The sequence below is a fragment of the Neolamprologus multifasciatus genome, chromosome 3 (genome assembly GCF_963576455.1).
Source record: "Neolamprologus multifasciatus chromosome 3, fNeoMul1.2, whole genome shotgun sequence".
Lineage (NCBI taxonomy): Eukaryota > Metazoa > Chordata > Actinopteri > Cichliformes > Cichlidae > Neolamprologus > Neolamprologus multifasciatus.
This window is the reverse complement of record NC_140441.1, coordinates 14,871,510-14,898,426: the sequence shown is the minus strand read 5'-3', so window position 1 is coordinate 14,898,426 and position 26,917 is coordinate 14,871,510. Positions and strand designations below refer to the sequence as shown.

Here is a 26,917-nt window from a genome sequence, read left to right as displayed (position 1 = left end):
TTCGTGCTTGGACACGTATCTTCATTGTAGACCGGGGGTGTTAAACATAAGGCCCGGTTGACCAGAATTGGCCCAGCAAAGAATCCAATTTGGCCAATTGGGCAGCTTTGGAAAATGTGAAGAATTGCAGGGATTTTATATTTTGACTGTATGTTTAAAACTGTAAGTTTTAAAGATTTTGCCATTGATAAAAGATTCCCTCCCACTGCTAGTACACAAAAGTGTTTAGGGGATAGATAAACTATTATATGACAGAAGAATTCCTATTTGTTTGTTTGTTTGTTTTACAGTGGATTCACAATAAACAATTAGAGAAAATTCTGTGAATTAATTAAAATTGTATATAATTTTATAATTACCGGACAGTCTGGGCATCGAACTACCAGACTTTTTACTGTAATACTAATAATTTTTTCACCTTTCTTAAACAAATAATAATAATAAAAATGATTATAATTATTATTACGTGATGGTAAATCTAATTTTTTTCTTTGTCATCCCAGCCCAGCTGGGGTCTGCTCGAACACCTCCATGATCCTCGGTTGTAGTTTCAATGATGGAAAAATAAACATTTTTTAATTTTTTTTAAGTATTTTGTTTAACCTTACTGGACTTAATACACTCACCGTCTATATTACTCCCATTTGCAATACTTTGTTCTCTCAGACGATGACTGAGCATGTCAAAGGACCCCTACGGTGGCCCCTAGAGACAAAGCACGTACAAACTCCAAAACACTTGCAAACTCCAAAACACATGCAAACTCCAAAACACATGCAAACCCCAAAGCACATGCAAATTCCAAAACACAACGGAAGTGCTCCAGGACGCTAGGGGCAGTGTTGAGCTCGATTTGCAAAATAAACGGCAAGTTTGTCTGTATGGGACGGTCTAGTCTCTGTCGCGCTTCCCAGGTTGCCTAGCAACCATGATACTAACCGCTGGAAACGTGTCATACAACTTTGTTTGACAGAAATGAAGGAAAACATATTTTGTTCATTTGTTTGTTTGTTTCTACAAGAGCTTTGTGTGATTTGATAAGTATCTGAGGTTGAGACCACAGGACAGTAAAACATGATTTTTGGGCTTCATTTCTGTACTGAACAGTCATTTAAGATTAGTTAGTAAATAACAATTAGCTAATGTTGTTCATGAGACTAAAGTCATATCACTTTGGTAATGTAAATATAATATGGCCAATATTATAGTTATTATATTAATCATTATTAGCTATTACAGCAGTGAACATGAACTCTGTGTCAAATACTGAGCCACAGTACAGATTCAAGTTGCAGTTATTTATAGGTCTTATCACCTTAAATCTTCACTCAAAGACAAGTATCTTTGACAGTGCATATATAGGTGTATCATATATAAGAGAGAAATGTTGTTCCTTCAGTATGTTGGCATTACTAAATTTGGCTCATTGCTTACATACGTGTGTAAAAAGAAATTATATGAGCTGTGATAACTGTTTCTGATAAAATGAAGAGTAGACTGATATATTGAATATTCCTTTATTGGGTGAGAAAATCAGACCATGTCATAACTGCTTTAAGTCATACAGAATAGATATCAGAGCCTTAAACAGGCTGACTTCTGCTAAATGGGTCAAACTGGGCAGAAAGTATACAAACACATAGCATCATTATAGAATATGATGTAACACTATAGATCAACTTACCTCAGAATATATAAAGCATATAAACAATTACAGCAATATGATGCAACAAACACAGCACTGCTACTAATCCAAAATACTCAAAGCTTCATAGAACTGAAACAAACATTTATTTTTAGGTCCATTCAGCTGCTGATACATACTTTAGGTTTCTGAATATTAAACTTGTTTCTTCCTTTCATAGTGTGTAACTTGAAGGCCCTGAGTACTTTCTCCCACACTGCAAACACTGGAATGATAAAATTATTTGAACATTACCTAATAAGACTGATTCAGGACAGACAATTAGTTATGTTAAACTTTCCTAGCAGTCCTTCACAAACAGGGAACAGTCTGTCTATTCTCTCCATCTGTCAGCTGCTGCTGGCTCTTCCTCCTCCTCTTCCTCACACACTGCTGAGTCCTGGTGGATCATCAGGGGTGCAAAGCCTCACAGATGATGTGCAGCAGTGAGTCCCTCAGTCTGTCCTCACTCTGGACACTTGCAGTTGTCACACATGGAAATCAAATGCGTGATAAGCTGCAGGATTCAAACACAAATGTAACTTATAAATACATGTTCATACTTTTATTACACAATCAGAGAGAAAGAAAAAGAGAGAGAGTGCAGGACAGACAGACAGGTGACAGCCTCAGGTGTATACACTGCTACAAAACAGCACAAAAGAAGGAGGACTGTGTTATTACGAAACAAGAAGAGTTCCCAGATGGTACAGTGGACACGTGTGTGACTCCTGTGATTAAAGCACCTTTCTTTCAGCTTAACGAGTGAACCGTCAGCTCGTTCAAACACACGTTAAAGTCCGTTTGGCTCTACACCACCGAACAGTGGCAGCAATATAACATAGCTAACATTAACAGTGCAGTGAATCCTGCTTGTGCCGTGATATTCAGGACTGCAAACCGAGCAGCATCACTGACTTTCAGCCTGTTGTGTTTGTGGATATATGACTGACTTTAATTATCCATAAAATCATCACATTCTCTGTAAGATTAAAGTCAACTATTGAACGGCGTATATTTTGGAGTAAAGGCTTTAAAACCAAGTTAGTACAAACATCGCTAATGTCACATAACTTTCCCGACATGTGGCCAACAGTAATGTTTTAATGTTCTTCATTATAAAAAACATTTGCGCATAAATAAGTGACATAATATTCAGTACTTACTTCTGAAAGTTTACTCTTGGCGGCTCCGCTTCAGCCGTTTTTTTTCGGCAAAATTATCCACACCACAGGCGAGCTATGAAATCTGGGATATGTTGGGCCATGAAGGCTACAGCGACCCATTCTTAAAATTCAGGGAAATTAAGGACGCATTTGAGGGCCGCATTTCGAGCAGCCTTTGAATTGGGACAGCCTTCGTCGAGTCGCTGTGACGTAATCGGCCTTAAAATGTGGACTTTAAGGCTGCAGACCCCAAATCCGGTCATTGGTACATCCTGGCTTGTGTAGTTACTAGGTAACAAAAGCTCAACACTGCCCCTAGCGTCCTGGAGCACTTCCGTTGTGTTTTGGAATTTGCATGTGCTTTGGGGTTTACAAGTGTTTTGGAGTTTGCATGTGTTTTGGAGTTTGCATGTGTTTTGGAGTTTGCAAGTGTTTTGGAGTTTGCATGTGTTTTGGAGTTTGCAAGTGTTTTGGAGTTTGCAAGTGTTTTGGAGTTTGCAAGTGTTTTGGAGTTTGCAAGTGTTTTGGAGTTTGCAAGTGTTTTGGAGTTTGCATGTGTTTTGGAGTTTGCAAGTGTTTTGGAGTTTGCAAGTGTTTTGGAGTTTGCAAGTGTTTTGGAGTTTGTACGTGCTTTGTCTCTAGGGGCCACCGTACCCTACAGTCTCATGACTGTACTGTATTAGGTTACTGTGACATCAGCAGTAATTCTGAATTTCCCGGAGGAACCCACCCGACGGATTTTACTTTTCTTAAAATCTCATCATGAACATGAGGAAACGTTCATTTCAAATTATAGACATAAAGCCGTTTAAGCCGTTTAAAGGACACAATAATTACGTTATACTTGATGTGTAGTAACAACAAGCCACCAGCAGGGGGCAGAAAAGCGCACATGGACGCCGTTTAACCCCCATCATCCGCCTGACTCCTTCCTCTTCCGGTTACGGCGACAGCAGGTATGGCGGTCTCTGCTTTCCTCAGAAACATAATGAGTTTAAAATCGACTGTAATCCTACGTTTTAATATACTAATGTGGTCTATTTCAAGTAAATATACTACTCAGAGGAGCTCTTTGCTCTGAACTATGGGGTTATTTCATGACTTACTGGATTTTAACGACATAGTTTTTGTGTGACATGAGAAGGCCGTTCTCTTGAGCACTGAGCACAAGCCGGTGGAGGTGTCTTAGCTTTTAGTAGCGTTTAAATGGATGTTTAAAGGATAAGTTAGCTGCAGACGATGTTTCTCTTAAATGAGAGTGCCGGTTTAACAAGTCCGGTCAGTGTTTACTTAGCCAACATTAAAATAATGGAGTGGACTCTGTTAGCGGGCAGGGTTAGCATAGCAGCGGTGTGTACTACAGTTAACTGAATGTTGTTTGTTTTCAGCTTCAAGATGGTGCAGCGCCTGACTTACCGCCGTAGGTTGTCCTACAACACCGCCTCCAACAAAACCAGACTGTAAGTAAACTGTCTCCGGTTGTATTTGCTCACTGCATGTCTATCTATATAGAGCTGGTACCCCGACTATGAATACATAATGCCAGGACGGGGCTGTACCTGTATATAGGCTAGTAGCTACTATGATACACCACATCTCCTGTGATGTGATGTTGTGCATGGTCCCTCTGAAGAAAACTAAACCACCCTCTTTTTGCTTTTGTGTAGCTCACGGACTCCTGGTAATCGTATTGTGTACCTTTACACTAAGAAGGTCGGCAAGGCCCCCAAGTCAGCATGTGGCATCTGCCCAGGAAGACTGCGTGGAGTAAGTACATCCATTGTAACCTGAAGAAGGTGCTCTGTGTTTAAATTTGTGTTTCAGAACTTGTAGACTAGGATACTTAGCATCCGTCACTGCCAAGTGTAGATGAGGTTGATTTATAGTAAAGACAATAGTGCAGCAAGCTGTTGAAGCATCAGTGTATATTTGTTCCTCCTTTTTTTTTTAATGTATATTTTTACATTAATCCGGTGAAGTAAGCATTCTGCATTGGATTGGGGACTGGAAAGGTAGCGTGGAAAATCCTGCAGTTCCCTGCAACCACAAATGCCTTTTCTTCTGTTGCTGTGAAATCACCAGTAGAGATGTCCTGATTTTGTGTGCACATGACATCAACTTTCACAGGAGCAGAAGCTTTTCACCTGGTGCTGTTTGCTTATTCCTGAGTACTACGTTATTACTCCCTGTAACTGCCTAATGGCTTGTGCCAATTCCACATTATAGACGGTGCCTTGGGTTTGTAATGGTGCCAGTGTTTCCAGTGGTTTTTTTTGTTTGTTTTGTTTTTTTAAACAATTCCGTTGATCTCAACATGTCACTTCAGGTTCAGCTAATGTTACCAGGTATATGTCATTTCTTTCAATAGGCAAATAAAGGAACATGTTGGTAATGCGCTAGTTCTCACGCTCTCTCTGTAAACATTCAGACTGCCAGGAATGAAGTGTTCGTTAGAACTGCCAAATTTAGTAAATTGTTTGTAGGTAGGTTAACATTGAAAAGCCCACAGGCGCCACAGCTGGAGTGGTATGGCAGCTGGAGGGATCCGGATGTGGGGTTTTGACACCCAGCTAAACTTTGTTCTGTAATTCTTTTAAGTTCCTTAGTTCAAATGGGTTTTAATTCAGCTATTTTAAAAGTTACAAATACCTCAAAGTGTTAACTTTGATTTCGAACTGGTCCTTTTAGTGCACATATGCATCATCGTCTTTGCTTTGGTGGTTGTAGGTTCATAAGGAGAATTAAGGTCACTCCAGTGTATTAATAAGTAGTTTTTACTCTTGAAAGTGCAAATACATTGAGAAAGGACATTATTAATAAGCGTGTGTACACCTAGAAACATGGTTGTTTCAGGGTTGTCCCTGGGTGATTACGCTAACGACTCTAAACAGTGTTTGTGTCACCGTTGTTTTTGGGGGGGTTTCTTGGGGGTTTTTGTTTTAATAGAGGCCTGAACATTTTCCATTAAATGTCTGACCATTTGATAAGCTGCGCACTACTCTTGAGTACATTAAATGTACACTTTTGATAAAACCTTTGAGTTTTGTCAATGCAAGAAACTCGCTGGTGTTTAAGCTAGCTGTGGTTGTTCTTCAGATAACTACGAGATCTTTCTATGGTCATATTAAAAACATCACTGCAGTGACCATCATTTGTAGAGCAGTATCCACCTTCCTCCAGTTCACCCCTACAGCTTTGTGTCATCAGCACTGTGTGTCCACTGCAGGCAGGTCTGAATCCAGGGAAGCACGGCAGTGTGCTTTTATAAAGTGAGCTTATAAAATTGCTCGACTGCTGTGAGCCCAACTTTCTCTAGGTTGTGCTGCTGAAAGTGTCTCTCTGCAATTGCTTGTTCCTCCATTGTTCTCAACATCCATATCTGTGTTCTTACAGATTCGCGCTGTTAGACCTCAAGTTTTGATGAGGCTCTCCAAGACCAAGAAGCACGTTAGCAGGGCCTACGGAGGATCCATGTGCGCCAAGTGTGTGCGTGACAGGTAAAAGATGCACTTCCCTTCATCTTCTGATGCTTGTTCCTGAGAAAATAGACTGATACGGGCATCAAACTTTAATTTGAAAGCACTAAAATACAAACTTGTTAGGTATGCTGTGATCAGCTAATTCATTATGTTAATTGATCTCCTTTGTTTTTTATTATTAGGATCAAGCGTGCTTTCCTGATTGAGGAGCAGAAGATCGTTGTCAAGGTGCTCAAGGCACAGGCACAGAGCCAGAAGTCAAAGTAAACTTTGTATTTGTATTGCCACAATAAAAAATGTCAAACAAATCCACTACATGTTGTGAGTCGCGGCATTTTTTTTTCTTTTATTGAAATTGCTGAACAGTCTGTGTGTTTGCAGTCTATTTCAAAGATTTGTTTTTTTTCCTCTCTGGTCTTGTGCCAGCACGGTGGCACGGTGGTTAGCACTGTTGCCGCACAGCAAGAAGGTCCTGAGTTCAATTCCACCATCAGGCCGGGGTCTTTCTGTGTGGAGTTTGCATGTTCTCCCCGTGTTTGCGTGGGTTCTCTCCGGGTACTCCGGCTTCCTCCCACCGTCCAAAGACATGCAGTTTGTGGGAATAGGTTAATTGGATAATCCAAATTGCCACTAGGTGTGAATGTGAGTGCGAATGGTTGTCTGTCCCTGTGTGTTGGCCCTGCGACAGACTGGCGACCTGTCCAGGGTGTACCCCGCCTCTCGCCCTATGACAGCTGGGATAGGCTCCAGCGACCCTGAAAAGGATAAGCGGAAGCGAATGGATGGATGGATGGTCTTGTGCCAGGTCTGTGGTTAAAGGGGGACCTCACACATGCAGAGCCATCTGTTGTGTTGATCCCTCAGGATTAAGGAAGCAACTGGAAATAAATTTTTGTATACATGTTTAACAAATGCAAAATTATCACTAAAGATGTTACAATAACATGTTTGGACAGCAAGGCTGTTACAGGGAGTCCTTTCAAAAATGTCTCTGGACTGTGAGAGGAAAAAGGTGCACCTAGGATCAAACTCCGCAGTACTTTTGTTTGTTATTATTTCTTCAATTCCATTAGGGGTGCTAGGAGTTTCAGATCTTGGTTGTGTTCATGGAGCCCTTTGTGACATGTTTTTGCAGTGTCTAAAGGTTCAGTTCTGTTGAAGAAGACCTTTGCTATGATAGGGTACTTCATGTCCAAACATAATGTACAGTTATGTTTTTGAGGTATTTGAGTTTCCTGTGCATTATGTGAGCGATCAGTAGTTGATCGCAACTAAATGGAACAGAAAACTACACTATTTTTTTTTAGGCTTGTGAACCCCCTGTATCCTGAAGTATTATGACCATGTAATTGACTAAAAGTCACTAAAGCTTTAAAATAGATGCTATAGAGTAGGCGTACCAACTACATTTCAAAGTACCAAAATGAAACATTTCATTAAATGTGGTTTCTTTCACCCACTGATTCACTGATACAGAAGTGTTTAAGCCACCAAGGATGCTAATCAGATGCTTGACTGTTTAAAAGCAACAATCCAAGGTGTCACTCAAGAACTCCTTTGGTGGCAGTCATAGTAAAACAAATGTATATTGTGGCATGATGCATGTGTATCTTGAATGGATGCTTGGTCTTGTAACACCAAACAAATTAATAACTGGTCCTCTGCTGTGTCCTCCAATGAAGGCACTCGAAATGATTAAATGCCTGGATGAATAAGGACCGTTAAAGCATGACTATGTTGACTTTCACAGTGAAGGGGAAAAAACAAGAATAGAATAGATGAATATATCCCTTTATTGTCATTGTACACGCACAACGAAATTGTAGGTGCTCCACACCACAACTGCCCTGGAATAAAAAAGAAAAGAAGAAGCTAAAACTAATGAAATAAACTAATGAAAATAATGAAATATTTAAATGCAGTGCAGTGTATCCAGTCAGTAAAAATAAATCAAACTGGTTACATAGGAGCGTTTAGGTTTCATTCGACAAAGCTGTGGACTTAAATAAACCCTCTAAAAGATTACTGTCTCTTTAAGAAACGAAACCGTAAAAGATTGGCCTTACCCAACATATATATATTTTATTGATTGATTCTTAAATAAAACCGGGTTAATTTAACTATAAATGCAATATGTTTTTAATGCTAGTAAATGACAAAAAAAATATCACTTTAAAAAATATTAACGCCTAGTTGGGTGAAAAAAATGTACTTCCGGGACACGTCAACCGAGTGTTTGCGCCTGCGCATTCAGCGGCAGAGAGGTCCTCTACTGTGGTGACTGGAAATATTTTCATACACCATGGAGACTTTATACAGTATACCTTTTGCTGTGCTTGAATGTCCAAACATAAAACTGAAGAAACCGTCATGGCTGCACATGCCGTCGGCCATGACTGTCTATGCGATCGTTATTGTGTCCTACTTTCTCATCACTGGAGGTAAATGGTCCTGCTAAGCTAACGTAAAAGCCTGAATGTTAGCCGATTAATTCTGTGTTGCATTTGATGTTATCAGGGTAATATTTAATGCCAATACTCAGTTACGTGCTTTTGTTGCGTTGTTAGATTTGCGGGGTTGTGTTGCGCTTGTAAACCAGCGTGTAATACATCACAAAACAATATAAGAGAATAGAGGGCTAACAAACTAGCCTACCTTAAACTAACTGAATACCTGTAGTTTACTTTGTCTTTATCTTGCTGTAGTTGTTGCTGATCACTGATCTTATGGTGATTATCACCTGTCTGTTCAGTCAGCGCTCTCACTGCTCAGACTTTACCTTAAACTTAATTAATTATGAATTAAACCTTTTTTTTCCTCCATTCACTGCACAGGTATCATCTACGACGTCATTGTAGAGCCACCGAGTGTGGGTTCAATGACTGATGAGCATGGACACCAGAGACCGGTTGCCTTCTTGGCCTACAGGTGCGTGTAAGATTTTTGGAATTAAAACACAGTCTAAAGATGTGAAGCTGAATCCTATTGATGTGTTTTCCAGAGTAAACGGTCAGTACATTATGGAAGGACTAGCATCCAGCTTCCTGTTCACAATGGGAGGCCTGGGCTTTATAATCCTGGACCGCTCCAATGCACCCAACATTCCCAAACTCAACCGCTTCCTCCTGCTTTTCATTGGATTTGTCAGCGTGCTCCTCAGCTTCTTCATGGCCCGAGTGTTCATGCGCATGAAGCTGCCGTAAGTCGAAGCTTGAATATATTGAATCCACCCCCACGTGTCAAATACTTGTTATCCAATCTGAGCTTACAAAGTTGTCTAAAGGGGAGACTGAGTCGTTGATTGTACTTCTTTGTAGCTGTTGTCTAATTTGTGCTAATTTGTCTTTTCAGGGGATATCTCATGGGCTAGACTTGCAATAAGCAAATTCAAATGAAGAGGATATTAATTATGTGGAAAACTTACATGTAGTTCTGTTAAATTGTGGATACAGCCAACCCTTCATCGACAACCATTAAGGACTGAAAGCACTGACCTTGCTCAAGAAATTAGACCAAACTACACTGACACACTGGTTTTGTCTTTGTTTTGTAACTTCCTTTCCCACTTTCTCTTAACCTCCTATGAAGCTGGTGGAGCAGAAGGTCTTTAGCAGCTTAAATTCAACACTCTGCCACCTGAACTTGTCGTGCAGGCACAGCATCATTAGTGATTTTGCCATGTTGATAAAGCCAACATGTTCTGAGGAGTAGGAGAAATGAACCTAGAGAAGGAAGAAGGGAGAGCAAGCTGCCAAACATTGATGGGACAAAATCACCAATTTCTAATTAGGACTTGCACTGTGTGAACCACTTACACAGGTGCCTGAGTGATATTACAGATGTACGTTTTTGTATAGAAAACTATGACCCTTGAAAGCCTTGAACGTGTCACAGTTGCATTTTTGTACAAGATGGTGAAATAAACTGTCCTTTTCACACCTTCTCATGGTTGTTATGTGCTGTTGAAGTAGGTTTAATAGGACAAGGCATTGTTTAAAATCACATTCATCCAGATTCTGAATTTCTTTGATTTGATTTCTACTTAATGTAAATGATTAAATAGAAAAATAATGCTCAGAATTTTTGAGAAGATTGTTAAACTCAAGTTTACATCAGCAGCCAAACAATGTGGCGTCTTTGCATATGCAGTGTTCAGGAGATATGACCCATTTCATTTTCCCTCCAGAAGATGGCATCACAGGATCATCAGGTAATGGTGTTTCCTGGACTTATGTTTGTGTATATTTAGAAGGGACAAAGCATATTAATTAACATGAGTGCTTAAATTTGTCATATAAATATTCCAGATTTAGCCATACATGTTAATTTTCATCTGCAGTCAATGGAGTAGACAGAGGTAGTAACAAGACAGTCATACAAGAAACATCTGAGCATTTGCACATTCATGTATTTTCATGTATTTATAGCAAACAAATACAAACATTTTTGTCTGGTTTGGAATTATGCCCTTAGAAGCCGATGTGCTGCACGGTTCTGCAGACATATTTTTAGATATTTTGGCCCTGTACTGCTATGGTAATGCGCTTTCTCCAGGAGGAAGGAACAGAGTGATCATCCCTACTTGTAAATAATGATCATTCTGGTCTACAGCTGTCTCACATTGAGAAAAACGGGACAAGGCTTTAGTAAAGATGACTTAAACCACCAATAGCAGTGCTTTGTGACTATGGAGAGGAAAGTAGGCTTGCCAGCCGCATTAAAATTGCACTGAAATGAAGATGTGCCAAAGTAGCACTACTCCGTCCTTTTCTTGTCTTCTTGTCTTTTCATATCTTCAAATGTTGCAGTGGATCATTATATTAGATAGCACCTTTCTCTGTAATCATCTCATCCTTGTCACATTATGGAAGAAGTCCTGGGACTTCAGACAACTCCTGAGCCTGAGAGTATTTCTATTTCCTTTTATGAACAACAACATGTATTTTCCATCTTCACAACAGTGAACTTTCTATACGAGAGGTTACTTTCACCTTTAAGGAAGATGAGGATATTGGTAAGTAATTGCAGACTTTTTTAGCAGGGACATTGTTTTTTTGAGGCTCAGTGAAATAAAGATACTTTGCAGACATATACACAGTACATCAGCGTTTTTACTTTCATGTTTTCTGTATCTCTGAGTGAGGGCTGCTCACACCCTGGGTTAGAAATCCCTTTTTATAGCAACCAAGTATTACATACAGTATTTTATTCATTTACAGTTCAGTTACTTCTCTGTAAAAACATGTAATGGCCTTTGCAAGGCCGTATTTTTAATGCAAAAGGCACACAAAGATACTGATGCATATTTTCAGATCTACATGTTTAGATTGATCCATTTATGATTCCCTGATATCATGAATAAGGCTCTTGTACCCTCTTGTATAAGGTTTTTATATGCTAACTGCTAACTCACATAATAAGGTACATTTTTATGCAGCTAGCTAAAAACATGCTACGCATGCTATTATATTAAATTATATATTATATTAAAAAAATACCTGAGAAGACAATCTAATTGATATGCAGTATATTATCATTATAAAAACATTTATCATCAAATTACGGCCCTTTAACTCTAGAGTTGTGCCACCTGTGTCGGTTCTTGTGTTTGTTCACAGGCTGCTTTATGTCCTGAGGCGTTTGTTTTGTTTGGTTTGTTGAGGAGACCCTTGACGGCTTCCTTTGCTGTGTAGCCGTAGACCGTTTTCATCAGTCAGCAGCTTCAGATAAAAATTGTAAAGAAATAAAGTCAAAATGAAAACCGGTGACAGCAAAATCATGAACACTTTCATTAAAAAAAAAAAGAGTCAAACTTACTTTCCTTTTATTGCTTTCATTTTCTACAGTCAGTGTGTTGTTCAGCTTCAGGTCCAATGCTTCCTCCAGTTCTGGAAACAAACATAATAAAACACACTGTATGATTAAGAGTTTACTTACACACTTTGACCCTTTCTAGTAGTACACAAGCCACAAAGGGGGAAAAAATGAAATACCTGTGAGAATGACATCAATTTTCTCCACGACCAGCTCAGCATCTTCTGTAGTGAAGCACATTGGGGGCTTGAACTTGAGCACGTTGCGATGAGGTCCGTCAGCACTGAGAAGAATGTACTGCTCCTTTAGCCTGGGAGAAGTTATCAACCTTTTAGCACTCTGTTGCTGTTGACTGCACATATTCTCACTTAAAGCAGTAGAATAGAAATCAAGTGAAAACACAAGTGAACTGTTCATTCATACATCTTCTTAACCACTTCTCCAGCTTAGGGTTGTTTGAGGGGGATCACCAGACAGACAGAGAACCACACACCCTCAGTCTCATAGGCACACCTATTGCTATTTAACCTATTGAGCATGTCTCTGGACTATGGAAAGAAGCCAAACCAGCTGGAGTGAAACCAAACAAGGCACAGGGAAAAGATGCACAGTCCACACAGAAACGCCGCAGCTAAGCATCAGATTTGAACCCAGAACCTTTTTGCTGTGAGGCAGCAGTGCACTCCACTGCCCAAAGATGAATCAGTGAGTGAAAACAAAAACAAAAAGATGCAAACAGAACACAAACCTGGCTGACAAACTTCCAACTCACACCACTGACACACCTCCAATATTGTACACTTTATAGGTCTCTAAAACGGGCACGCAATCTCTCCGCATGCTGATGCACTGACGCACAGACAGCTTGAGGTGCCGTGTGACAGGAGTAGCATTATTTGATGTCCATGTATGATTGCAACCCCACTCATGTGAAAGCCAAGTTTGCGTGTTAATGAGGCCTTACACGCTTGTGTCTCATTAATAAACGCAGCTTTCAAGCTGACAGGAAGAACAAAAGAGTCCTCGTGGAGCTCAGTGCAGTTTGTGTGAACTCAGATTGTTACAGTGGTTTCATATGCAGTGCTTTCATACAGAGAGAGCCAGAGGAGGAGGAGGAGGTGATAATAAACTGTTACTGTCACTTATACATGTAAGCAATGCAGGTTTTATTATCGCTCTTTATTTTTAATTCTTACTTTCATAAGTCTTGTTTTGTTGTGATGCTGTATGATTGGACTGCAGAAGCATAACCACTGAAAACCATCCTCAGTACAGAATAATATAAGCAGTCTGTTTGATTATATAATATGGTATTGCTGATTACTCACATACTTTAATCTGAGTACTCCCGCCTGGACTACTGTAATTCACTTTATGTGGGGGTCAGTCAGTCGTTGGTCTTACGTCTGCAGCTGGTTCATAACGACTGTTAACAGGAACTCGTAAAAGAGAGAATATGACCTCTGTGCTGGCCTCACTGCACTGGCTGCCTGTGTCTTTTAGAGTTCATTTTTAAATATCTTGTGTTTGTTTTTAAATGGTTTCACGATCTTGCCCCGCCTTACCTCTCTGAGCTTCTTCATCCCTACACACCCTGTTGGTCTCTTAGGTCAGCTGACCAGCTGATCCTGGAAGTACTAAGATCTAGGACAGCGGTCCCCAACCTTTTTTGCGCCACAGACCGGTTTATGTCTCACAATATTTTCACGGACCGGCCTTTAAGGTGTCATGGATAAATACAACAAAATAAAACCAGTGCCAGTACCAAAAAAAAGAAGATTTGCTCATAACACACGGGAAAAGACCCAGGGAAACCAAGTTAATGATAAAAACGATAAAGAAAATAACAATAGCACCACTGAAAACCATAAATTTCACACCAGTGCCTCAACTCTCACGGCCCGGTACTGGTGCATGTCCCCAGGGTTGGGGGCAGCTGATCTAGGAGGAAGCTCAGAGGGGACAGGGCCTTTTCTATCGTGGCTCCTAAATTATGGAATAATTTGCCCTTGGACGTTCGAGAGGCCCCTTAACTTAAACACGACTTAAAACCCATTTTTATTCTTTGGCTTTTGGTAAAACTTAGTTTCTCTTGTAATTAAATTAGTTATTAACAAACTAATGAATTGTTTTACTTTTTTTTATATCTTATTTTATTATTTAGTTCCAATGTACAGCACTGCTGTGGCTGTTTTAAAGTGCTATATAAATAAAGATTATGACCATGATGATGAGTTTCCACATTTAAACTCACCTATATATGACTTCCTGTGCCTCTGCTGTGGCAGGAGTGAGCTTCAGCCTGTCCCTGACGAGCTCCACGCCTACAAAGAGACCACGACCCCTGCAGGATGTGACACCATCAGGGTTTGTAAGGTATTAATTTTGCATGTATTGTTTTTATTTCTAAATAATTTTCAGAGCAACACTGTTCTCAGTGGTAGAAATAAACAAGACACTGCAAATGCCTTTGTGCTTTGAAAAGTTTCCCTGTGAAGTCACTAGGTTGCACGTTTAGCCAGGATTTATAGGAACACAGCATAGAAACAGTGTGGTGTTATTAAAGACTGCTAAAGGATTAGTTCTAAAGTACATGGACAGCTTATCTGCTGTTGCACTGTGTCACATGCTGTGTAAGCACACCTGATATCTCCGATCAGCAGGTGCTTCTCTTTCTGCTTCTCCAGCAGACTGGTGAGGTATTGCCCCACACGCAGTGCGTTGCCCTGCAGATCCTCTTTCTCAATCACGTCTAGGACGGCCAGACCGATGGCACACGACACTGGATTACCACCAAACTGAGGCCACAGATAAGCAACACACAGAGGAAAGATTACAACCAAGATCAAGTTCACATTTCCCATCAAACTGAAAATCTGCTACACCCTACTCTCCATAAAGGTTTCATACAGTATGTTAAACACATACCTGTCTAGATAGCACATGAGCAGTGATTTGTTTAAATGTATGTCTGGTAACAAAAGAGAAACTCATTTTCTGATGAAAATACATCCTTAGTTTTTTTTTTTTTTTTCATGGGAAATAATCACAAATCAAGACTCAATGAGAAAAACAGGCTGGCTTGAATGCAGCATATTTCCACATCATGGGAAAAACAGATGGCCCCTCTTCTGTGGAACCAGCTTCCAGTTTGGATTCGGGAGACAGACACTATCTCTACTTTTAAGATTAGGCTTAAAACTTTCCTTTTTGCTAAAGCATATAGTTAGGGCTGGACCAGGTGACCCTGAATCCTCCTTTAGTTATGCTGCAATAGACATAGGCTGCCGGGGGATTCCCATGATGCATTGAGTTTTTCCTTTCCAGTCACCTTTCTCGCTCACTATGTATTAACAGACCTCTCTGTATTGAATCATATATGTTATTAATCTCTGTCTCTCTTCCACAGCATGTCTTTTATCCTGTCTTCCTTCTCTCATCCCAACCGGTCGCAGCAGATGGCCCCGCCCCTCCCTGAGCCTGGTTCTGCCGGAGGTTTCTTCCTGTTAAAAGGGAGTTTTTCCTTCCCACTGTCGCCAAAGTGCTTGCTCATAGGGGGTCATATGATTGTTGGGTTTTTCTCTGTATCTATGAAGCGCCTTGAGGCAACTTTTGTTGTGATTTGGCGCTATATAAATAAAATTGAATTGAATTGAATTGAATAGATGTGTGGATGTGCTTGGAAGCTCTGGACAAAAACACGGAAGATGAGCACAGGTCAGCACCAATTCTGGTGAACTTGGGAGGGAAAGCAAATGTCATGTAATGCAATCTTTTTGTGCTTTTATGTTAAAACATGTATGCAACTTTTTAAATAGCTTTTATTTATTATCACTTGCACAGCTGGTCATGATCCTACACAAGGCTCTTACTGTATTGAAGTACTCCATCCCAGATGACATGAAGGCCTCTGCCACCTCTTTGGTCGTGACCACACATGACATGGGGTGACCGTTGCCAATGGGTTTTCCCATCGTGACAATGTCAGGCACAAAGTCCTCTCCCTGAAGCTGGAAGGCCCAGAAGTGGGAGCCTACTCTCCCAAAGCCCACTTGGACTTCATCTGCGATAAAAACGCCCCCCGCTTCACGGACGTGCCTGTAGAGGGACAGAGTAATCAGCGGGGGCAGAGGTAGACTCAGGTTGTCAGGAGTGCGATTTCTTGGGTACATACTGTGCCACTTGCTGGAAATAACCCACAGGGGGAATGACCTGCCCACCACAGCTCTGCAGTGACTCAGCAATAAAAGCAGCAATCTGCATAAGAGAACAAACATATCCAGATAAAGCCAGACGGATAAACAGAAAACAAGTGTCATCTTTGACCCTGAGCTCTTCCCTTTACAGTTGGCTGTTCAAAACAAGAGAGAGGAGGTAGTTACAGGAGGTCCATGTGGACAAAAATGAACAACTCTTAACAGTCTGCTGAGAATCATTCTTAGTCATCTGCTGTGTCCTTGCTTAGTGTCATGGTCCTGTAATCACACTATAGCATTTGAATACTGGCTCTATAACAATGCACAGCTTTCACGCTTTTCCTGGGATTGCTAGCTTCTTCTCATTAACTGTACCTTGCCTCCTTTCTCGTGAGCTTTGTTTATTATATCTTTGACTTCATCTGCATACGCGGTGGCGGGATCAGGGTGGTCTGCTCTGTGTTTCCCTCTGTACACATCTGGACTGGAAGCCTGCAGGAGACAAGAAACGGTTAAATATTACAAAGGTATTCACAAATCAAACTGGATTCTTAATGGATTTTAAGTAAACCTTACATGTGGCTGAATTACGTATTATATTAAAAAACTTTTAGATAAAAGTGGATTACTGCTAATTAACAAAATAGTGAACATTCACTGTTTGCTGTAACAGAAAGTTATGTAATAATTTTCCTAATAAAATAAAATCATTTATTCGAAAGTGCAACAATTTTGGTTAAGCAGCTCTTTATGTGAGTGAAGGAATACTGTCTATATCTATATATGAATGTATTTTATTTTCCTGTGTTGCATTTTATACATTGCCTCTGTCAGCTGCACATGGAGATCAGTGTTATTCAGATCGCTGGAGAACTCATTTCCTACTAAACCAAGCGATTTGTTCCTTTCCTTCTTTTTCATCTGGAGTTTTAGCTGAAATATGAGGGAAACCCCAATTCCCAGAATGCACCACAGCAGCACACAGTACAGCCCTTAAATTCATTGTGGTACTTTAGGTGTAATTTATCCCTAAAGTTCTCATTAAGTTCTCATTGGGGCGACCGTGGCTCAGGAGGTTGGGAAGCGCATCTGTAACCGGAAGGTCGCCGGATCCCCGGTCTCTCTGTCCTGGTCGTTGTGTCCTTGGGCAAGACACTTTACCCTACCGCCTACTGGTGTTGGCCAGAGGGGCCGATGGTGCGATATGGCAGCCTCGCTTCTGTCAGTCTGCCCCAGGGCTGCTGTGGCTACAACCGTAGCTTGCCTCCACCAGTGTGTGAATTTCAATTCAATTCAATTCAATTTTATTTATATAGCGCCAAATCACAACAAAAGTCGCCTCAAGGCGCTTCATAGATACAGAGAAAAACCCAACAATCATATGACCCCCTATGAGCAAGCACTTTGGCGACAGTGGGAAGGAAAAACTCCCTTTTAACAGGAAGAAACCTCCGGCAGAACCAGGCATGTGAATGTGAGAGTGAATGAATAGTGGAATTGTACAGCGCTTTGAGGGCCCCGAAAAGCGCTATATAAATGCAATCCATTATTAAATGATGAAAAATACATAATTTTGTATTATTTACTATGTTTAATGTATTTATTTTTTTAACCGAAATTCTTGAAACAAATTCTAGTTTCAGAAACTGTAAATTCTTTCACAATTTTAGGTCACAGCGCACTGGATGTCTTGTTTTAAAAGAAAAATTTTTTTTTTGAGCTTTAATTTTCCAAACAGAAACTCCAAAACTCCAAAAAAGGAAAAGACCACAATAATCTAACAGTCTGGAGATAAAATTACCTCTTTGTGGGGATTTTAGTCTTTCCCCTAAGTACCATTGTAGGATTTTTGGTTAATAATCTCCTTTTTTTTTGTTTGCCATTCTCCTCACTGTCTGTGTTCCTCAACTTATGCCTCTGACAGCAAGCTGCTCTCTTTCAGAGCCACTTACATTACACCTTGTTGAATCTGCAGAAAAAGACCCCTTTCATTCTATTTCTCTGTCTCATGAGTCTCTTTTATCTACACATATACACACACATGCATGGTGCACACTCAGTAGGCTGCCAAAGCCCAGCGGAGCAAGTTGAGTTATGGTGTTTTAATAGTGTGCACGCAGGCAGCCGGGGAGAGAAAAAACACTCACCACATGGACAAATTGATTCTGCTCAGTATCTGACAGCTGGTGGAACTTATATGGACTGATGTCAATGAGCGATGAGACGTGGCCATGGTACGCACTGCAAACAAAGAAAACTGTGGGCCAAAGCAGCAAATTCTATTAAAACACTGACACATGAAGACCCAGCTCCTTTCACCACACGGCGCTACAAACCACTAACTAGTAAGACTTTTACCAGCTCATTATCACTGTTGTATTCATTCGTCCAGCTAAGTGCCAGTTTTTTTTTCTGTAGAATGACTGGTTGATGGCAGCACTTACTTTTCCAAAGTGATGATATCTCTGTGGCCTGTGTATTGCCGTGCTAGTCGGAGAGCCAGGTCGTTGGCTTCGGAGCTGAAGTTCAAACAGGCAAGGGTTACTTTGAGTTACTCAGTCACCACAAAATACACAGGTGAAACCACTGATATCACTTGAACGTCAGAGGGAGTTTGCTGTTTCAGTTCCCACCGCGAGACCATGCAAGGCTAATTGTAAAAACTTAGTGGGGCTTGCTTACCTCTCTATGAAATCACATGAAGACATTTTTACTAATTCAAGGGTCTTTGCCCCATTTGTCTGTTATTTTAAAGGCTTGGTGCCTCTGGTTTAACCCTCTCAGGCTCCTGAGAGTCCTGCAGTGGTACTTCTGAGTAAAAAAAACTGATAAAATATGTATGTGGGGTAATCAGGTTGTTAGTTTTTAACTGTTGCAAATCTGCAACGCCTGCCTTGAGAGGGTTAAAGAGCTCTCCACTCCTATACTAAGGAAGACAAACCATAAATGTCTTCAGTGGACACAGGTGTACTTTTGTACTACTGCACACACCTTAATAATGCCTGTGTTATGTCAGATTTATATCAGGTAAGCTTATATCCCCATTGTAGCAATAAATACTGTCTGAGGGTATATGATTACTATCTACAATGTTATTGCCCCGGAGCAGATAATTATTCTCCTGAACTGGGCCAAAGGGTGTAAATAGGGCACCCAGAACCTTTTTATTTTCTCGACTTTCAGTCAGCTGTTAAGCAGACTAACAATCGTCTGCTTAATGTAGCGTACACATCAGAAATCCAGACAAACAGCAGGTTATGAAACCGTGCAATCTGATCCTCAGCATTTGGGGTATTCCTCCACTCATACAGGCTTCTATATTCCTTGAATGCTGACAGGACTGTATGATTGCACTGCAGCCTTTTTTACAGAGTTTTGAGCTTCTCTGTAATTTGAGCACACAGCAGGACTTTTATGGCTCATGTTCACACCAGGCATAATCATCAAAGTAAATTGAGGTCTCCCATCATCTGCCTCCTCTATCCTCCCCACAGTGATCCACACCCAAGTAAAAGAACACACCTGGCTTATCTTCCATCATGCTGCCTTTTGTTGTTTAGTGAAAACATGTAAACGTACCCGGAGTTGACAAAGTAGCAAACAGCCAGCTTGTCTGGCAGCGTGGCCTGCAGCCTCTGGGCATACAGGACAAGGTTGTCGTGCAGGAAGCGCGAGTTAGTGTTGAGTAGTTCCATTTGCTGAGCTCCTGCCTTCACCACATCAGGATGGCAATGGCCCGCTGAGAAAAGGAAGAATGAATTAGAGTTCCTGGTTATAGGTCTATATGTAATAATAAACTTCTTGTTTTGCTGTTTTGGTGTGAAATCATCACAGGGATAAAAAGTGGTACTTCAGCGCTGGCTGCTTTCTTTCAGTGTACTTTGTGTATATATACCAGTGCGTGTGTGTTTACCATGAGCCACATTGTTGATGCAGTCCAGGTAGCGCTGTCCTTTCTCATCATACATATACTGGCCTTTGGCACGCACAATCTTGATTGGGTCATGGCTGAAAAAAATCTTACAAGATGGCCTGCAGCAGAGAAAAAACAGAATAGTGACATGTGTAGAAAGCGTGCTGGGTCAGCTGTAGGTTTTCATGTTGTAAAGTTGTGATAAAAAGATTATGAGTCATGGACACAACAGTGAAATTCCTAAGAGACACACAAAGGAACTACTACTCATTCCAGTTATTGTATATTGTATTATATTAATGTATGTAATATACATATTAAAAGTCAAATAGTAGGATACATTTAAACACCCACAAATATATACAATAGCTAAAATGTCACAGATATTCTCGAAATTTAATTTTTAAATTTTTTTTTCTAGTATCTTACACTTTTTGACGACTGTCACATTAATTTGGAATCGTGCTTTTGTAAAATGAGAGCAATTATCTCACCCAATATATCTTTTCCTCAGGTCTATCGTCTCCTTTTTCTCAAATCTCTCAGCGGACATCTTGATGTAGTCCAGCTGGACGAAGCTCGACGAACATCTGCTCGAGCCGACAGAGCCCCGCTTTATACACGCGCGCGCGCAAGTGCACTACTGTACCGCAGCTGGCGCGGCGCTCGCGCTGCAAAGCTGTATGGAAACTGTAAGTGGTCAAAAATGCTCAAACTTCGCAAGCTAGCCTACACTAAAAGTTTAAAAGTTTCAAGCATTAAAAACACACACACACACACACACACACACAAAATCTGTAAACAACATACCGTTTTGACAGCCGCCGCTCAGGCGGAACCGGTTCTGCAAAGACCAGGGTGAAAACAACACACCTGTTTTTACTTATTTTGAATTGAGAAATAATACCTTCAAATACATGGATAAAAAAAATACTCATGGACAATTCTGAATGTGCATACATAAAATAATATGGACAAACTAATTTTTTAAAATGCACTAGAGGTAAGGTGTCAGGTATAGATGTTTCAGTTTCAGTATGAGAATGAGTCAAATGTTTAATTTATTTAAACAACTGAATCATTGAATAAATCACTGGTTAAAAACATCTTGTGCATGTGTACCTGTATAAACTTACTGAGGGAACTAAATGATAATGTTGTAAATTCGGACATGCACAATATAGCAGTCAGCACTGTTCAGCTTGTTTGTAACATAGTCAGGTAGGACACCAGTAAATTGTTTATTTGCTTGGAACAAGACTGCAAAATGACCACGCATGTATCCTTAATGTTCATCCACTTCAATTAAACTTTTATGCAGTTGCTCTATGTGGATCCATGGTTCATGCTGTTTACGCCAAATTCAGGCCCAACTATCCCAATGTCAGCAAAGAAATCAAAACTCATCTGACCAGGTGATGTTTTTCCAGTATTCTATTGTTCAATATTGGTGAGCTTGTATGAATTGTAGCCTCAGTTTCCTTTTTGTAGCTAAAAGGACTTACACAAGATGTGGTCTTCTGCCGCTGCACCCCATCTGCTTCAAGATTTGACAGGTTGTGCATTCAGAGATGCTCTTCTGCAAACATTAGTTGTAACCACTGATTATTTGAGTTACTGTTGCCTGTTGTTCTCCTCTGACGTCTGGCATCAACGAGTCATTTTCACCCAGAGAACTTGCACCACTGATATTTAGACTATTTTCTGTAAACCCTAGTGATGGTTGCGTGGGAAATCCCAGAAGATCAGCAGTCTCTCAAATACCTAGACAGCCTTTCTCGTACCAACAACCATGCCACTTAAAAAACACCTTTCTTTCCTTTTCATTTCAACCTTAGCAGGTCATCTTGACCATGTCTACTTAATATATCTTGTAGTTTTTTTGTTGTTAGCAAAGGTAGAATAGCTGCTGACATAGACATGCATGTTAGGTTAATAGGTGATTCTAAAGTGGCCGTGGATGTAAATTTGAATGACTGTCACTCTGTATTAATCATGTGATAGACTGGCAACATGTCCGGGATCTACACCATGTCTTATACTATATGACTATATACCATATGTGGATATATATGGGAAAACCTACAGCCCCCTGCAACCCTGAACTGGTCAAGCAGTAAAGAAAAAAAGGATGAAAATGTTTAACAGGTAACTGGAAACATCAAATAAAGGGAAAGTCCGCGATTTAGTGTATTTGAAAGACTGTGTTTATTTGGCTCCAACAGTACAGTCATATGTAATGTCAACGTGAAATATAGTGAGTGAACACAAGGCTCTAAAAAGAAATGTCAACCAACTGGGCAAAAAAACACAAGAAATACCAATGCAGAGCAGAAACTGAACATTTACCACAACCCCCCCAAAATTATAATCGTAACTCCAATAAGTCACAGAATGAAGTTTTCTTAAAACTTTTGCTACAGTCTGCATTTATGTGGCAACAGAATCACGTCAGCAAGGCTGCTGTGCATTGGAGCATCAACACGTCCTCATGAGAAACCAGCGTCTTTCACAACATCAAGGAGGAAGAGCACTGTGGCTGCTTCCCCATTCTCCTCCTCCTACTCACTCATGTTGTAATGACTGACATGAGGCATTTCTGCGACAACACAACAATACAGATTCTTAAAACTTGATGCTGACTCATTATGAGGCTTCTCGCCAGGTCTGTGAACACCCATACGGGAATAACCTGTTTGGCACTTCTGCTGATAGCAGGGGAAAAAAACCTTTAACTTCAACAAATAAACACAAAACTCAAACAAAATCAATCAAATAAAAAAGTCTATTTAAAAAAATTAGCTGCACATGCTAAGAATACAGCACCTTGTGAGAACAAATACTGTAACAAAGGTTGGAAATTAAAACAGAGAATAAAAACATAGTAAATACGACACAGTGGAAGTAACACTTAAGTGAATATAAGTGAAGGGGCAACTTTAAGCAAAAAAATATGATCTAATTTGAGGGTCTGTGTTTACATATGTTTCATTGTCTTCTGGTAAATAAAGTTTTTTAAAAAAAAATGTCCCCAGGTAGTGGTATAAAGGGTAGCATGACCGAACAAATGTAGCTACAGAAATCACTTTAATGCGATAATTCAGCTGCATTTGACGTTACACACATTAACTAAAGTATAAATTGCACTTTATGCCAAATGAGCACACACAGTACATTAATAATCCACTATACATATATCAAACTACATTCAATGCAAAGAGAAAGCGTGAGAGAGAAAAAAGGCGGTCATGTACCTTGTGTCATGTGTGTACTGTTGCATTGGCTGTGCCCGTCAACATTCAGGCCTTCAGTACGAGCTTTTTCTGACACACAAAATTAATAAAAGCGGATGTATGTCATGGTAAGGCCTATAAGTTGAAGTAAATGCACAGTGACTACACACCGATCTGTGACGCCCCACTACAGAGCTCCTTCGCGGCTTCGCGATGCCTTAGCGTGACCCGAAACTCTTCGTATGAACGGCGGAAACCCACGTCAGGAAGGAATGCTGTTCAGAACCAAAATGCCTTCATTTAAGAAATCATAGAAAAATAAATAATGTACCACTTAAAATACTGAGACAAAAATACACAAATATATGCACAAAAAAAAAACCCTTGAAATTGTTACACACATAAAACTCCAACAGCAATAAAGAAACTGCTCGTGTAGTTCTCGCCACTGTTAGAGCGCATCAACTGCTGTTGACCTGCTTATCAGGTAGCACCGTAAGAACCTACACTGATGTGCATCCATTCTTTTAAAATGGTGAGATGAGCTGTACGTCACACAGAAACCACGTGGGTGGAAATCCTTTCGGATCCACTGGCGGCTGCTGCTGCATCGCAACAGGTTTGTTTTACTTTGTTTCACATCGGCTCTTACAGCAAACGATTCTAATGTTGAAGAAAACCCTACACAGCACCTACTATGTCAAAAGGCAAGATAAAGATAGGGAACGTGAAAGGATGTATAAGCCATGGTGAAAAATAAACCTACTGCTCCATTCACTTTTTTTGATTTGCTCCATCTGATGAGGAATGTGATGTTAACCGGCCACCAGTTAGACTGCGGTGAACTAATGGAAGGAGACCAGTTTGCGGTAAATGCCAAATTTAGCTTTTCTTGCATTGTAACACTTTTTTCAACATATTTAAGACAATGTGAGGTGGAAGAGAGCGGTGTGGCGGGCTAGATTCAACACAATCTGCCTTCATCTGAAATACCAGGGACTGTGTGTGTTCGGCTAAATCTCACTGAAGACCACTAAACAAAGCTCTGCTCTTCCTCAAACTGATGCCTGTTTTCAGTATTTAAGAAATCCGTATGTAATAAACTGTGAACATGCAGCAAACTGACAACACTGTACAAATAATATCCCGTACAAGTCCAGAATGAGAAAGCAGCATATCTGCAGACGATGCTCGGATGTGCTTTGTACAAATACTGAGCTTCTTTAAAACCGTGAGTCCGATCAGTGGCTGTACAACTAAGATGAATGCAATCTCAATGTATGCTCAGGTGAAGCTCGAAGCTACATGCGGTTTCAACATCCTGTAAAAACATATACATGAAAAACAGTGCGGCTTTTCAATCCTCCCACAGCTTACAACGCTTTCCCTTCTGGAAAACAAAGAAACAAAAGAAAATAGAAAACAAACTTCATCGTAGTTATTCAAAATGTGATACAAAGTTGTACATTTCTGATAAAGGAATGAATAAAAGCTTGAGGCACCAAAGGCTATTATACATAAAATACAAACCATGTGTAAAAATGAGAGAGGGGGAGTGAAAAACCAACAAACGAAAGAGATAAAAAATAGTAAAGAAACAAACGTGATCAATCGCGTTCTGTCAACGCTCTCGGTAAACCACGCGTTTGCCCGCCAGGAGAGGGAGACGCTCCTGCTGATCTTGGCGTAAGATCCGCGAGACTCCTGGAGGCTCTCCTGCAGAGTCCGTTCCCTCTGGGAGACGGTTCCCGAGCACGCCCGTCCAAACTCAAATCCGTGTGAGGCTGATTCATTTCCCTGTCAGTGCAGCGAGCTTGCCAAGTTTACCTCCCCCCAATACCCACCCACCCCATACCCCTCCCCTCTTGTCCGGAGACCTGTTTGGAGGCACCGCACTGACGACGAGTGAGCCTCATGAGTGCAACAGTGATAAACCTGCTGATACCCTCTGCAGGCATCACCACAATAAAGCAACAATAACCAACAGCTTTACTTTCTGGGGGGACATTCAGGCTACCAGCCATGGCGTGACTCCCTTGGGAAGATTAAAGGAAAGCAAAAAAAAAAAATTACTTATTCAGAACTCTAGAGGCTTTTCTTTTTTTTTGTTAGTGTTGTTTTTTCTGCAGAAGCCATGACGCAACCACAAAACAGTGACATGTATGTACAATACATATAAATATAGTTTCAGTACACTACTCATGCTTTTTCAGGAGTGGGGAGGGCAGGGGTGCAATGTTCTGCTTGGTACAGTCCTTTTTTTTTCTTTTAGTCTTTGAGTGAATGGTGCTGCATGAAAGTGTGGTGAGGTTGTTGAGACGAAGCAACACAGAAACACCTAGCGTTTTGGTGTTAGGGAGCCAGTCCAGATCCCACCTCATCCACTTCCACCTCCTCCCACGCCTCCTTTCACCACACCCCCGTGAATCTGGCCGGGCTGCGACGCTCCAGTCTGAGCCATGCAAAGACTAAAGAGACAAGTTCTGCCACCAGCCGAGGATCTGAGCTCCACCACGGCGTGGATGTGAAAGAGCGGACGCACGTGTTTTTTTTTTGTTGTTGTTGTTGTTTTTTCCACACGGCGATGTGAGTAGAAGCAGCCAAGAGCATGAAACTTGCAGCGGGGTCGGACAGTGAGGTTGCGGGGGGAGGACGGTTATCTCTTTTTGTAGCATTGTACACACAAACTTCTTTTCTTTTAGACATGTTTTCCCATTAAAAAACTATAAATACCGTAAAAGAAGCATTATTTACAAACTCCATGCGTTTCAGGTTAGAGTGATCACTGCAAGGAAAGCACAACAACAGAGAGAGCGACGTGAGGATGGGTGTTTTCACATCGGTTCATGAGTCGTACGCTGTGGTTTTCACACAGATGCAATACACTGCTACGACTAACGAGTCACAATAAATGAAACATAACATGCAAACAGAAGCTGAAACCCACACGAAATAAATACAAACTAACACTGGGCGAGCAAAATATTAGTATCATACTGGGAAAAAATAGATTTCTCACTAATAGATAAATCAATAAAAATAATCATTATAATTTCAGTGTTTATAATAAGATTTTACTCAATTATGTTCTTGTCTTACCTTCTGCCAGCACCCAGGCATTGGTAAACCATCGGGGCCCTGTTTAAAGAAGAGCAGCAGAAATAAAACAATGAGATCTGAAATAGCACGGACAGGTTCGCTGAGATGTGATAATGTATCCGCAAATAAATGACAAAAGGTTATAAATAAGTGGCCTTTATGCCAGAGGTAAAGATTACAAATGGTATCCAGATGTTTTTGGAACATCCAGTTAATGAGCACAAATCTAAAAGTGTGACACAATAACAGAAACTCTCCCATTCTCCTACTTCATCAAGTCATCCATGTAATTACACTTGTTCTCTCTTTCCACCCTAAGGATGTGCAACCTGC

At 40.6% G+C, this 26,917-nt stretch overlaps 4 protein-coding genes across 4 annotated transcripts in view; 2 read left to right on the top strand and 2 right to left on the bottom strand.

Annotated features, from left to right (window-relative positions):
• Nucleotides 1-3,739: 3,739 nt before the first annotated feature.
• rpl34 (ribosomal protein L34) lies at nucleotides 3,740-6,644 on the top strand. Its single transcript, XM_085154859.1, has 5 exons — nucleotides 3,740-3,806; nucleotides 4,239-4,310; nucleotides 4,518-4,617; nucleotides 6,244-6,347; nucleotides 6,512-6,644. Exons 2-5 carry the CDS (start codon nucleotides 4,246-4,248, stop codon nucleotides 6,594-6,596), a joined length of 354 nt encoding a protein of 117 aa, XP_085010985.1. The 5' UTR covers nucleotides 3,740-3,806; nucleotides 4,239-4,245; the 3' UTR covers nucleotides 6,597-6,644.
• Nucleotides 6,645-8,556: 1,912 nt separating this feature from the next.
• ostc (oligosaccharyltransferase complex subunit) lies at nucleotides 8,557-10,272 on the top strand. The gene is made up of 4 exons (XM_085154858.1): nucleotides 8,557-8,770; nucleotides 9,164-9,257; nucleotides 9,331-9,528; nucleotides 9,681-10,272. The coding sequence occupies exons 1-4, from the start codon at nucleotides 8,632-8,634 to the stop codon at nucleotides 9,697-9,699; spliced, it is 450 nt and encodes a 149-aa protein (XP_085010984.1). The 5' UTR covers nucleotides 8,557-8,631; the 3' UTR covers nucleotides 9,700-10,272.
• etnppl (ethanolamine-phosphate phospho-lyase) lies at nucleotides 9,668-20,965 on the bottom strand. Its single transcript, XM_085154857.1, has 13 exons — nucleotides 20,747-20,965; nucleotides 20,253-20,371; nucleotides 19,919-20,078; nucleotides 18,784-18,858; nucleotides 18,487-18,580; nucleotides 16,715-16,831; nucleotides 16,318-16,400; nucleotides 16,016-16,241; nucleotides 14,787-14,941; nucleotides 14,398-14,487; nucleotides 12,323-12,453; nucleotides 12,147-12,217; nucleotides 9,668-12,049 (listed from the first exon to the last, which is right to left on the bottom strand). Exons 1-13 carry the CDS (start codon nucleotides 20,803-20,805, stop codon nucleotides 11,954-11,956), a joined length of 1,476 nt encoding a protein of 491 aa, XP_085010983.1. The 5' UTR covers nucleotides 20,806-20,965; the 3' UTR covers nucleotides 9,668-11,953.
• Nucleotides 20,966-23,275: 2,310 nt separating this feature from the next.
• The window catches only part of col25a1 (collagen type XXV alpha 1 chain), a 159,093-nt gene continuing 155,451 nt past the window's right edge, over nucleotides 23,276-26,917 (bottom strand). The window contains exons 37-38 of the mRNA XM_085154860.1: nucleotides 26,585-26,623; nucleotides 23,276-25,520 (exon numbers count right to left, since the gene is read on the bottom strand). Of these exons, the coding sequence (XP_085010986.1) occupies nucleotides 25,494-25,520; nucleotides 26,585-26,623 (66 nt within the window). The 3' untranslated portion in view covers nucleotides 23,276-25,493. The remainder of the gene's footprint in view (nucleotides 25,521-26,584; nucleotides 26,624-26,917) is intronic.